At 44.3% G+C, this 13,073-nt stretch overlaps 1 protein-coding gene across 4 annotated transcripts in view; it reads left to right on the top strand.

Moving 5' to 3' along the window:
• The window catches only part of AVL9 (AVL9 cell migration associated), a 63,629-nt gene that overhangs the window by 31,093 nt on the left and 19,463 nt on the right, over positions 1-13,073 (top strand). For 3 of the 4 annotated variants that reach the window (XR_012471049.1, XM_074198954.1, XM_074198952.1), the window contains exons 4-8: positions 1,947-2,018; positions 9,211-9,300; positions 10,130-10,196; positions 11,235-11,275; positions 12,257-12,295. Coding sequence is in view for 3 of the 4 variants with exons in the window: in XM_074198954.1 (XP_074055055.1) it covers positions 1,947-2,018; positions 9,211-9,300; positions 10,130-10,196; positions 11,235-11,275; positions 12,257-12,295 (309 nt within the window). In the remaining variant the exon portion in view is untranslated. The remainder of the gene's footprint in view (positions 1-1,946; positions 2,019-9,210; positions 9,301-10,129; positions 10,197-11,234; positions 11,276-12,256; positions 12,296-13,073) is intronic. The other variant, XM_074198953.1, reaches the window with a different exon arrangement.

Below are 13,073 nucleotides of genomic sequence, written 5' to 3'. Positions count from 1 at the left end.
TCTGAGTTCAAATCTAGCCTTAGACTATTAATAATCACCTAGCTGTGTGACTTTGGGCAAGTTACTTAACCCTGCCTATTGCCTTGAAAAAAAGCCAAAAAAAGAAATTTTAAAAAAATTAAAAAGAAAGGCTATCCCTCTTCACTGTGACATGAGTGGGATTCTGAAACTGGGCTACCAGGAAGTGAGCTCTTCAGATTAACCTTCTAAAAAGGGATAGAACATAAAGGAAACAGTGCTCTGCCCTTCCAATAGCCATATCCAACCCTAGAAAATTAGTGAGAAAACCCTCTTGCTCCCGTTCTTCATGAAGTCTGGGGACCAGTGGTGTGGAGCATTGCACACACTATCACTCTCAGAGTTTATTTTGCTGCACCTCTTTTCTTCTTTTTTCAGTCTTGTTCTAAGTGGGAAGTGGGGGCCAGCTCAGGGTGGTAGAGAGCAATGGAAAAGCATTCAAGAAGATAATCCATAGGATTGCATGGGCAAAGTGATCACTGGGGAAAGAGGAGGGCCTATGAAATGTAGGCAGGCTCGTGGAGTTCATGCCCACAGGCTCCCAGAGTCCAAGGGATATTTGATCCCTTCTGGCCCACAGTCATTACTAAGGAGATTTCTCCCAAGCATGACAGAGAAATTGTACTTGCCTTGGAGAGAGACAATATTATAACAATAATCCATAATAATAACAATAGTAACTATTTTGTTCTTAAACTGTTGACAAACAACCTCATGTGCTTGGAGATCACATCTAGTCAGCAAGCCTTCATTCCACTGTTTTCTGCATTGGGGGAACAGAAACCAGTGATCCTTCCCTTGGCCCACTGTCCCAATGAGGAAGAGGAGCTTCCCCAGATCACTTTGCAAGAGCTAGGGGCTCATGACTTCCTTTTGGGGCAGGGTGGGATATGATGGAGGGGTTTCATTTGAGGAACCCTTTCCAGAAGGGAACATTTATTGAGGAGAGGGGAGGGGAGGGGAAGAGCCCACCAATTATCATAGTTAGATCCTCCTCACGGCCTTGGTCTGCGCTTCTCCAAAGCGGTTCTCAAGGACATTCTAACCCCATTGGCTGTGACAGCCACACACCGGTTCTGGTTGGAACATCTGTGGGGAGGCCTTTGTGGGAGTTACTGTGTGATCAGCCAGACTAAAGAATGTGAGGAGGGATTCACTAGGCCAGAATGCATATCCTCTTGGGTGAAAAAAAAAAAAGGATGTCTCTCATTCCAGGAAAGAAAGAAGTACATCGGTCCTTTGGTGTTGGCGGTGAAAAGGAGCCACACTTCTGCAGTCTGGCACATAGTGGGAGCTTAATCAATGTTTATTGATTAATTGACTTCATATTTCCTTTTCTTAGAGCAGAGGGAAGACCGGTTAGGGCCTCCTCCTTTGGTACTTTATTGGAAATGGTGCTAGACTTAATCCAAAAGGCCCATGTTTTTTATCACCACTTTTAGCCAGTCAAAGTCCCAGTCAGAGATACAAATCTTTGTATACAAATCTTGAGATAAGAACAACTCACATTTCTGTCTTTGGTCTTTACAAAATGCTTTCTTCAGAACCCTTGTGATGTGTCACCATATCCATTTTGTTACTGAGAAAAACAGAGACCAGAAAGGTTGGTTATATAGTGGTTTCAGAGCCATCCAGGATCAGAGCAAGGATTTGAATTCAGGACTTCAGATAACCCCCAACAAGCACTCCTTCTGCACTTTACTGACCTTTATAACCATAAAGGTCTATCTCAGGATAAGTTCTTTCATGTGGCAGGCCCAGGAGGAGGACCCCAGACACAGTCCCTGGTTTCTGCCCCAATATCTATGGAAAGCCCATTGGAAGTGGGCAGCTTTGCTCCTGTACTCAGTATTTGATTATTTTTGAATCTGTTCATTCATCTTTGAATTCTTTCTAGTAAGAGTCTCATGATTTTGTTTTTTTAATAGGCACTCAAAGTAAGGCAAGCAGATGTAACCAGAGAAACCGTCCAGAAAAGTGTCTGTGTTCTAAGCCAGCTGGTAAGAGAATGTGTTCAATCCTAGAAATTCATGAGAGATGTCAAGGCGTGGGTCTGGCGCCATATTTGCCAGGCTCTGATCCTTCTGCAATTTCACACTTAGCATTAATACCTTTCACTCACGGCTGGAAATTGCCATTGGTTTTCCTAGCATTGACCAGATTTAGTAGAAAGTGTAGGAGGAAGAGTTAAACTCTTAGGAGTAAATTTAGCCAAAACGGGGGGGGGGGGGGGGGGGGGGGGGGTTAGTGTGATTAGTTTTGTCTTTGCTTTTGGCTTTAACAGACTTTTATTTCTAAGGATTCTAAGCACTGGGCACCTAGAACCAAAGATTGGAAGCACCTGATTTTGCAGCATTTTTCAAGGGCCTTCTGGGTACCAGGTGCTGTCTAAACCATGAGATATACTGTCAGAGATGAAAAGAGTCCTCTTCTGGAAAAATGACTATCTGAGGAGGAGATTTAAGGCCTAAGAGAGGAGAAGGCCTATGTATAAGGGCCTACAAGAAAGTGCTCTCAAAGTCATTACCAAGGGAAAAGAGAGTTTCTAAGGGGAGTCAGGTAAGGTGCCCCCTGAAGGAAGTAGCATTTAGAGCAAGCCAAGAATTCCAGAGACAGAGCAGGAGGCCTCAGGGGAAAGGGAAGGCCAGAAATCACTTGTTCCCTGCTCTGGCCTCCAGAAATCAATCCCTGACTAGAATTGGACCAGGATTATCAAACAGTTCTCAATAAACACTTGCCAGGGTTTACTTGGTATCTCTCGGTGGTTCTGGGTAGTTAAGATCCAGCTTGGGGTGGTCACCTTCTTTAGGTCCGAGGCAAAGATCTGAGTAGTCCCATGGGACCTTTAGCTTTTGGATGACCTGGAGTCTCTCTTACTCCTAGGCAGCCCAGGTCTCTGGTGCATTCCCAGTACCCAAGTCCACCATATTTGGAACCTGGACTCTGGAGGTCATGGGACACAAAGTGAGCTGCGGTCAAAAGAGGGGTCTTGTCACTGCCCACCCTCCCTGCCTGCAGTGTTGGGCCATTCATTGGATATATGTGGCTGCCCACATAAGTAGGTATAGGAGAGTTGCAAGGAGTAGGATTGGACCAGATGCTTCCAAGAATCCCCCCAGAGACATCTGCATCTTCTCCAATCAAAGGCTTCTAGGGCTGGGAGGGAGCTCAAGGATCCACACTTGTTTTTCAGACACATTTCCTTACCGACTGTCAGCCTTGTTTGCATCCTGACCAGTCTGGTTGATAAGGTGGTTCTTCTCTATTGGAGGAAGAGGAGGAAGTTCTTGGTCTTTCTCAGTGTGTTTGGTTTATCAAAATCCAGTGCTTGGTTTATTTTGTTTTCCTTTTTAACGAGAACAGCAGATGAAACCAGTAACTACCACTATCCAACTGGTTTTTTTATACCAGTTTCAGGTATAATTTTGCCATTTCAGCACCTCCCTGCCTATGTCCCCATTCACTTCTGTTCTTTTTCTGGCATCCCAAACCTGATCCTTGACCCTAGAGAGTTTAGTAAAACATCTCCACATTGGCCTTCTTTGCATTCATCGCTTTTCTGCCACTCATGGGAAGCATGAGTCGTGATCCTTGGTCCTCTGAACAGGTTGTGGTTGGTCATTGCATTCATTTGAGCCCTGAAGACCTCCAACTGTCTTCCTTAACTGTTCTGTCATCACCGTCTGTCTGGCTCAGACTTGGTTCCTCTCACATGCCACTGGGTACCCATGTTTCTCTGAATTTGCCCTTCTCATCCTTCCTCATAGCAGAGTAGGATACTGCATTCTATTTCTTCACCATAATTTCTCTGGCCATTACTGCTTCAAATAGTCTAAAACTGTTACTGATTTGGAGCATTTCATATGATTGCTGATGTTTTGCCCTTCTTCTTGAAGACTATCTGTTCAAATCTTTGATCATTTATCTCTTATTTATAAATATTGGTATGAATTCCCTATACATACATGTCAGACATTAACTGGGAGATTTGTGGCAAAGATGATTTTCCCAATTAACTGTTTTCTTTGTAATTCTCACAATATTGGCTTTTATTTGTATGAAAGTTCAATCCCAGTGCTCCGTTTTTTCCCTCCTGTGATCATCTCTATTTCCTATTTGGTCAAGAATGTTTTCCTTCTCCATGTTGATCCAATCTGACCCTTCCTAGCTCCTCGGATTTGCTTATGGTGTGTTCTCTTGTGTCTACATCTCATTCCTCTTTGGAGCTTCTTGTAGTATATGGTCGGAGAAGCTTATCCAAACCCACTTTCTGCAAGACTGTTCGCCTGTCCTCCCCACAGTCATTGTCAAATCCAGAGTCTTTAATCCAGGAGGTGGATGTCAAGGGTTTACCTCTCACTGAGCTGTTAGATTCAGCTTGGCTCACTGCTCTTTCTTTGTCCTTCAGCAAAAGCCTATCGGGCTGCATATCCTTCCTGTTTAAGAAAGGCAAGAAATGGGGAGAGCCATGACAGTCCCCTTCACTTACTTGGAATTTCATTAAGGAACATGGACACAGACCTTCTCTTAATTACTTTTCCCTAAAACCCTAAACTATAGGCTAAGGTTGCACCCACTGAGACATACTAAAGAGGTCCTAAGTCAAACCAGAAGAGAAATGGAGAATGCTGAGCATCCAGTCAAGACCCATAAGCAAATACAAAGGACTGGCATACACACATTCAGAGATCTCTGAAAGAGATTCTGTGTTTCCATTTTGGGTCAATGATAGATTCTCTGATAAGGAAGAGGATTGTCAGAAATTGGAATATGATCTAGTTTAAATGGGAAGTATGATTCTCTAAGGGAAAATTCCCATCTGACTTGCTTAAAGACTCCCGGAGTCATAGAGATGGACCTGTTGTCTTAGAATTCAACCTCTTTTTTTTTTTAGGTAGATTTTTATTGATATCTTTAGTTTCCACATCATCTGGATGTCCTCTCTTTTCTTAGCCCTTCCTCCCTTTCAGAGGGCCCTCCCTTTCAGAGGGCCATCTCTTCAAAGAAAGAATTTTAAAAAAAAAAGAGGAAGAGGGAAAAAAATCAGAAAAATCAGTCAATACCTTGGGAAAATTCTGACACATAAGCAATGTCCCTCAACCAGCAGAAGCCCACTTTCCCCTTACTCATCTACTCCTTCTTTGGGCCAAGATGATTTTTGGGAATCTTGCACCATTCATTTTCAGGTGTTTTATGTCAAGCCCCTCAGTTTGGAGATGCATCTATATAGGGCCCTCGAAGACTGAATTGAGTCACCCATTACAGATGGTCAGCACCAGAGCTGGATCATTGCTTCGGTTGACCTCTTCCTCCACAGTATCCCTTTTCCTTTTGTGGCCTCCCTGCCCTTTGGTTGATTGATGTCTTTCCAAGCTCTCCTTCACACACCCCAGATTGCTGCTCAGGAAGTTTGTCTGGCTCCCTGTTGCCCCAGGGAAGAAATCTCAAATTCCCTTTTCCTGTGGACTCCACAGTCTGTCTTTCCTGAACTCAAATTCCTCAAGCCTTCCACATGCCAACAAAATTGATAGACTTCCTGCTCCCCTACTTGATGTTCTATCTCAAAACCACAAGCGTTTATTAAATGCCTACTGTTTGGCAGTGCTAACTGGCTAAGCTCTGGGGCACAAAGAGAGACAGATGACAAGAGGCTTACAGTCTAGAAGAGACACCTTGTAAACAACTATGTATCCACTAGATAGAAATAGGATCAATGGGAGATAAGCCCTAGGGGAAGGCCTGAAAAGTAAGAGATTCCTAGGACTAGGAAATGCTTCTTCCTAGAGGTGGGAATTTGGCTAAGACTGGCTAGAAGGCATAGATAAGGAGGGAGAGCCCACACTTGGAGGAAAGCTGGGGCCAAAACCTGAGGTTGGTGGTCCTGGAAGGGAAGAAAGTAGGGAGCCAGCTTGGGAAGATCTTCAAAAGCCAAACAAGAGAAGAAGGAGCTGTTAGAAGAGTGGGTGCTAGGGTCAGACTTCCACTTGGGGAGATCATTGACAGCTGAGAGGAGGGGGGACTGGAGGAGGCGGGGCCAGAGTGGTCAGACACCCCCCCCCCAGACAGGAAGGAGGTGATGAGGTGCCTGTACCAGGGGAATGAGTGTCAGAGGAGGGAAGGGGCATATTCAGGAGATGAAACTAGACCAACAGGGCTTGCAATGGCACTGATTGGACGTGGTACCTCAGAGAATCTCATTCTCCTTTTCCAAGCCCAGGCCACCGTCATAAGCCTCTCTGCTGTTTCCCCTCAGGAGGGGACAGGCTGAGTCCTGCCCAAGGGCAGTGGTCTGTGCCCATAAATACTAGTTGCTTCCACAAGGCACTTTTTCCTTGGGCAATTAAAAGAAGAACTACATTTTCAAAAACTGGGAAGATATTTTTTAAAACAAATTTTATCACAATGGAATGTCTTCACTTGGACAGAAAACTGGCAGATGGGTCAATAGATATTTCTTCAGCTAGAGGACTGGTCTTCCTTGGCATGTTCTAATTGATCAGAGTTTACCCAATCTGCTAAACTCATTTGGCCATAGCCTAGAGAAGGAAACTTCTGGAAGTTCCCAAGGGGCATGAGTGAGGCTAAGGAACTGAGAGAACTCTACTTGGAGGTTGGTGGACTCTGTCCTTAGAAGGGGATCTAGGTCTTGTGCTTAGCACAGTGGCCTATATATAAATAAGGAGCTGTTGATGGGGTCCCTGTGTGACTCACTGTATACTGCACCAATCACATCCTGATCACACCTGCACACTAAGGAGAAGGAACTCCGAGTGATTGATCCCAGGACTGGAGAGGATATTAGAACTTAAATTTTAGGGGTTCTCAGTGACTTTCTAATCAGATTCCCCCCCTATTATAACCTTTCTGACAAGTGGTCACTCAGCATTTGTTTGGCAACCTCTAGTGAGGGCTTGCCCATCACCACCTGAGGCAGCCCAGCCTTTGGGACAGCTCTGATGAGAACTTTGTCTTCCCTTCAACCTTCAATCTGCATTTCTTTTCCACTTTCATTCACCCTTGCCTCCTTGTTTTTCCTTCTGAGGCCAAACATAATAAGTCTTCTTATCTGTGACAGTCCTTCAGATACTTAGAGACAGCTCTCATGTCCCTCTGGGTCTTCTCTTGCTGAGGCCAAGCCTCCAGAAGCCCTTTGACCCATGCTCAGGTGACCCTTCACCACCCTTTATTTTCCTCTGGGAGTTCTCTCAGTTATTAGTGTCTCCTAAAATTTGATGTGTCAACAGAGGGGAGGTCTGACCACATCCCAGACCCCTGATTTCCTCTTCCTTCATGGAAGTGAGCCTTTCCCAAAACAGCCCTAGGTTTTTCTAGCTTTGGGGGCTACCCTAGTACCCCATTGGTTCATATTAAGCCCAGAGTTCGCCAGAACACCCACGTCTTTTTCAGACAAATGGGCTTTGAGCTCTACCTCCCCCATGATGATAAAATCTCCCTTCTCCCCTAGCTGTCATTTCACCTTGGAAGCTAAGAATTGTACTTGCCCTCTCCATGACTCTTCCCAAATCACCAATTTGTTGTTTTTGTTAGATGTGAGCCAGATTCTGATAGAACATTCTCCTGTTTTTTTCAGGATAACTTTGGATTCTACTGTTATGTTTATCAACCTTTCTGAATTTTCTTCACTGACAAAAATATTAAGTATGCTAGTTCAAGGACTAATTGTTATAGACGGCATTTATTTTCATTCACCTATCAAGAACCATAGATGAAGCATGGAAAGAACAGTGAGGCATAGGGTGGTCTGGGCAAAAAAAAAAAAAAAAAATGTTCATTTTGGACATAATTTCCTGTAAATCAGCAATAATATTTTAAATAACCTAAAAATGAAGCTGGGAACAAAATTGACCTATAATGAGCAAGAAACAATTTGTTCCCTTTTTGTAACAACCATAGTATCATATGCAGTTTGAATTTATGCATATAAAAAACAGCCTTCTATGAAGTCTTCTGATAAAAAAAATTAAACAAAACCAGGAATCTTCTAATACCTCTGCATATTCAAGTGAATGAGTTCCCACATTGACAAGATTAAAAAGTATGTCTCTCTGAAACATATGCTGAGTCCACTCCCTCTTTCTCTGCCAGAAGGTAGATTGCCCATTTCATTAAAGCTCCTTAAAGTCAGGGCGCATTGATCAGAGTTCTTTATTTGGGCCAAAGGATTTTCCTGATTCTGCTCCCCTGAATGAAGGGAGCTTCCCTCAGATGGGTTTCCCAAGTTTCTCTGAAACTCTCTTCTCCATGAAACCTTTCTCTTACTACCTCTTCATGGGGTTGGAGTTGAAGCCTAGGTTCTTGACAGAACCAAGTTCAGCCAGGTCTCATCAGGCCAAGGCTTCAAGAGGTAGATTCAGGGACAGATCACAACTGTCAGTCATGAGCCAGGCCAGTCACACTGGCTAGAGCAGATCACTGCCCAACTGTGCCCTGGTTCCTAAGGAAATAGCCACATATTAAATGGCATCACATATGAGGAGAGTCCAGAGAAGAGGAACAGCCACTGAAGCCAAAGGTTTTAGGCAGAAGGAGGATGTCATTTACTCACCCTCCCTTTTCTGACTTTTCTCTGACTGATTGTTCCCCAGTGACTGGAATCCTCTCCCTCCTCATCTCCACCTTCTAGCTTCCTTTAGGTCCCAGCTAAAGTCCCCGGCCCCCCTTCATTCTGGTGCCCCTCCACTGTTGATTACTTCCAGTGTACTGCACCGGACTGTGAGCTCCTGGAGGACAGCACCTGGCCCACAGTAAATGCTTAATTTGACTGACAGGCACCCAATACCTGAGCCTGGATGGGGGTGGGGGACCAACATAGCCCACAGGTCCTTCCTTTCCATGAACCATATGGGAAATGACACAAAGTGATACCAAGAGAAAGACTGGCCCCAACGCAGGAAGACGCTCTGCCCACTGAGAGAGTCCAGCACTGAGGCAGTTAGTGATGATGATGGTGATGACAAACAATGGTTGTATTTTGAACAACATCCTTGGACAGTTGAGCTTTTGCAGAAGGCTGGGCCTGGGACATTGAATGACCTCATGAGGTCTCTTTCAACTTCTGTTGGGGGGGGGGGGGAAGTAGGGTGGAAATGTAGTTCATTTGCTGTTTTCCCTCCTCTTCACCTCTCCTCTTTTATTAAACGCTGCCTAACTTTGTTTTCTTTCTCCTGTTAGCCTCTCTATGGTTTACTCCAAGCAAAACTTCAGCTCATTACCCACGCCTATTTTGAAGAGAAGGATTTTTCCCAGATTTCAATCCTAAAGGTAATTTTATGATGTGCATCTCTGTGCCTGTGTAGGAGTGTTCTGCTAAAAACATTCAATTAAGTGGAAGCGTGTTTGTGAAAGAAGGCCTGGACCAGAAGAGAAGTGATCTGATCCTAATGTGCTGTCCCCTTGTGCTCATGAAAGGCAAGCCCCACCAGCCTCTACTTAGTGATAATTCAATTTAAAAAAACACCTGATTATGGTGGCTGCCTCCCCCAACATACACACACACACACACACACGTACGTTTATCTCTGCTGTGCTCTGTCCTTTTGTAAGAAGTTTTGGGCAGTTTCTTTGCACTCTGGCTCCCCTCCCCCACGGTCCAAAGCAGCGTCGTGTGGCTATTTCCTGGCAAAGGAGCCGTCAATAATCTGGGAGCATAGGCTGGCTGCGGCATTGAACTCCAGTTCTGTCATTGACTGCTACTGCAGAGCAGCGATTGTGCCGGAAGGCACCCAACCTCAGTCCTGCAGAGGGGCAGGGAGCAGAATGTGAATTAGGAGCCAGCACTGGGGGCTGGGCTCCCTCGGCCCTGCTCTGTGGCTCTGAGCTGTCTCTTGATTATGGTTTAAAAAATAAGAACAAAACCTGCCCTGTTGGTGAAAGGGTATAGGGGAAGGGAGACTGGGAAGCCCAGAGCTCATGGGGTCTCCACAGGGGGTGGGGGTGGGGAGGATAGCATTTGGGGAAGGGTCTTTGTACATTTGGCTCTTCCATCATTAAGCAATCGTTTTCTCCTTGTCTCTACTGGATTCTCCAATGTTTCCAGTTCATAATATCAGAAATGTCATAATCACTCTCTTTTAAAATCTGCATTTCCTAGGAACTCTATGAGCATATGAATAGTTCTTTGGGAGGAGCCTCCATTGAAGGGTCCCAAGTTTACCTTGGTAAGTCACACTTTGCCAGCCAGATGAGACCTTCATGAGTCTTATTGGATAAATGGATTATCCTCAGGCTCATCAGATCTGCTGGTCCTGGGGTTCTCACTTTGTCTATGACTTAAGCTTTCAGAACATGTATCTAGACATTTCCTAAACAGACTTTCCTCAGGTGGGCATCTCTCACCTTTCTCTGCAGTAGGGATATTTGCTGAGATGCTTAGACTGTCTGCCGTGTGCTTGTCTTCTCTGCTTCCTCTCACACATCATGTAATTTTTGTCATCTGGGAATTGCTATCAAAGGGAAACTTGCCCTCATTCCTACATAGGCTCTACCTGTCTCCTCCATACAATTCAGGTTCATCAGTGGCTATGTTTGGTGTGTGGAATCTGCACTGGCCCAGTATAGACAGAATTGCATAGTTATAGGTATAGACATTATCTAGCTGGTTGGTTCCTTATGTCTGTATTACCCTCTCCAGGGAATGAGATGGTCTTCAAAGAGATCAAGCACTGTCTTCAGACAGTCCTGGGCCCAGATCTTATTATCAATAAATATTTATTGAGTTCTCCTTGGATAATGATAAAAAGTGATCTCAGTCATGGAGGCCATCCCTACATTCTCCTCTCAGCAGGATGCAGTCATGAAAGGCATCTGTCATGCAGATCATAAGCAAGTTCTCAGAATTTCTCCAAACTCTGTCTTTAAAAGATCATGAAAAGTTATCACTAGAAAATGTTAAAATATCAGAGTGGTTAAGAAAGGGCAGCAGTGAGTATGCCAGGCAAACAGCTCGGAATTGCTCAGCTAGCCATTAATCGTGGTGGTCTTTTGGCCCAGAAATAAAATTATTTGTCAAGTGGAAAAATCATTCTAGAGACCCTACCTACAGATCTCAGACTATCTCTTGATGTTTGTCTCCCATGCAGCCCTGAATCAAAACCCTGTTTATTGGAGCTGGAGATGTCCGTGCCTCTTTGCTCCCTTCCCCTCCACAAGGCAGTTGAGGAAGGGCACACTCACAGATTGATTTCTTTACCCTGCAGGTCTTTCCCCCCGAGATCTGGTCCTTCAGTTTCGACACAAGGTATGATTCTTTGTTGGGCTCAGAAAGTACCAAGGATAAGGCACAGTTCTTACTAGGGTTCATTGGAGAAAATATAGTATCTCCTTTAAAAATGTTCCTTTCTTCAGATATGGATCTAAAATTCCAGCTCTCCCAGATAAGAGGAAACTCTTTGTCATATTTCTAATTTAACATGAGTTATTTCTTGCATGATTTCTTTATATTCCTAACCCCCAATAGCAATCTTTTTTTCAAAGTTTTTTAATCACAGACCTTCTATTAAGTAAGATTTTACAAGACAAATTTCTTTCTCAGTTTTATTTATAACGGCAAAAAAAGAAAAGAAAAAAAATACGATGGCAGTACACACTCTGAGGAGAATACAAGGAGTGTCACTCATTTGTTTCTCTCTGGGTTAAGCCCAGTTGTCTGGGTCTTGATCATGACCTGGGCCACCATGTTGTTGTTGGTGGTGGTGGTTTTTCTGGCCCTAGCTAAGCATCTGTGAGATTTGAGGTGTCCTTCTAAGAGGGGAATCTAAAGACAGAGTTGGTGGGAACATTATAAACTTCTCTAATTTTTTTTGTTGCTATCATTGGAGTAGGCACGAGGCATTTCTGAACCAAACTCTCCACATTTTGAGTCTGTGAATGTTGACTAGCCTGTTCACATGGACATTTGCTAGTTCTCTAGACAGCCCAGCAGCTGCTGGCTTACTCCCGTGGCCGGAACGCATCACTTTGATAAAAGGCAGGAGCGTTGAATAATGTATCACATTTTTAGAGGCACAAGTAACCTTTGGAGCCTTAGGTTAGCGTCTAGGTTAGACTTAATCTTTTCTTTAGCATTATTTCCTTAGGACTTTATTTGCTTAGCAACAGAAGTTGTATAAAAAAATGGGATGTTTCATAGCAATTCAAAAATAACCCCTAGGAGTGGGAATATTGAGGTTGGGTTCATTTGTAATCATCTTATGGTTCCCTTTTTTCTTTTTCTGGGCAGGTCTTAATCCTATTTAAGCTGATTCTTCTGGAGAAAAAGGTGGGATTTGAAGGGCAGGGCATGGGAGAGTATTTAAAGTTTATTCTTTGCCTATTAAATAGCTTAGCTGGCATAAACCTAGCACCTGGCGATGGAAGGGGCCTGGAGAAGTGGGTGGGTGCCCTTTGTTTGTAGACTGAATGCAGAAAATGAGGGCTCTTTGATCTTTGAGGGGAGTAAGCTCTTGCAGGGCAGCAGCCAGTTCCTTGCACTTGTACTTTATGCTACGACACAGGAGGTTCTTTTAATTAAACACCTGTTGATGCCGCTGTCAGTATGCCCCAGCTGTTTTGGTAGACTTACTTTTCTAGGTCGGATCTGCTCTCCGATAGACACAAGTGCCACCTCACCATTAGCAAAGACTGGAAAGAGAGACTCAATGTGTCCTTGAAAGAGCTGTGTTTCTTCTCCTCTACCATCTTTGTCTTCAGATCTTTCTCTTTCTTTGACATTGGGCTTCTCAAAGTATAATGGCCCTGGGGGAAGTGAACTTGTCCTACTGCCCAGGAGCATTGACATCTCTGTGTCCAGCCTGGGTCAATTCATCTCTCCCACTCCCCGGGGCTTACATATTGGCAGTGGACTTACCTGGGGCCTCTGGTTGTCTTTCCTTGACTGTAGCTCAGAATCCCTGAGCTCACACCATCTGCCAGCCTCAGTTTCCCTGGAATCAGGAGACATACACAGTGCCACCGTGTCCAACCTTTGGGTCTTTCATACAAAATCTGTACTACTCTGCTGTGTATTCCAAGGAAGTCTTTGTCTTAGCTGATAGAAA

This window comes from Macrotis lagotis, chromosome 8 (assembly GCF_037893015.1).
Source record: "Macrotis lagotis isolate mMagLag1 chromosome 8, bilby.v1.9.chrom.fasta, whole genome shotgun sequence".
Taxonomy (NCBI): Eukaryota; Metazoa; Chordata; class Mammalia; order Peramelemorphia; family Peramelidae; genus Macrotis; species Macrotis lagotis.
Note: the sequence above shows the minus strand (reverse complement) of the source record. Positions and strands in the feature narration are given on the sequence as shown.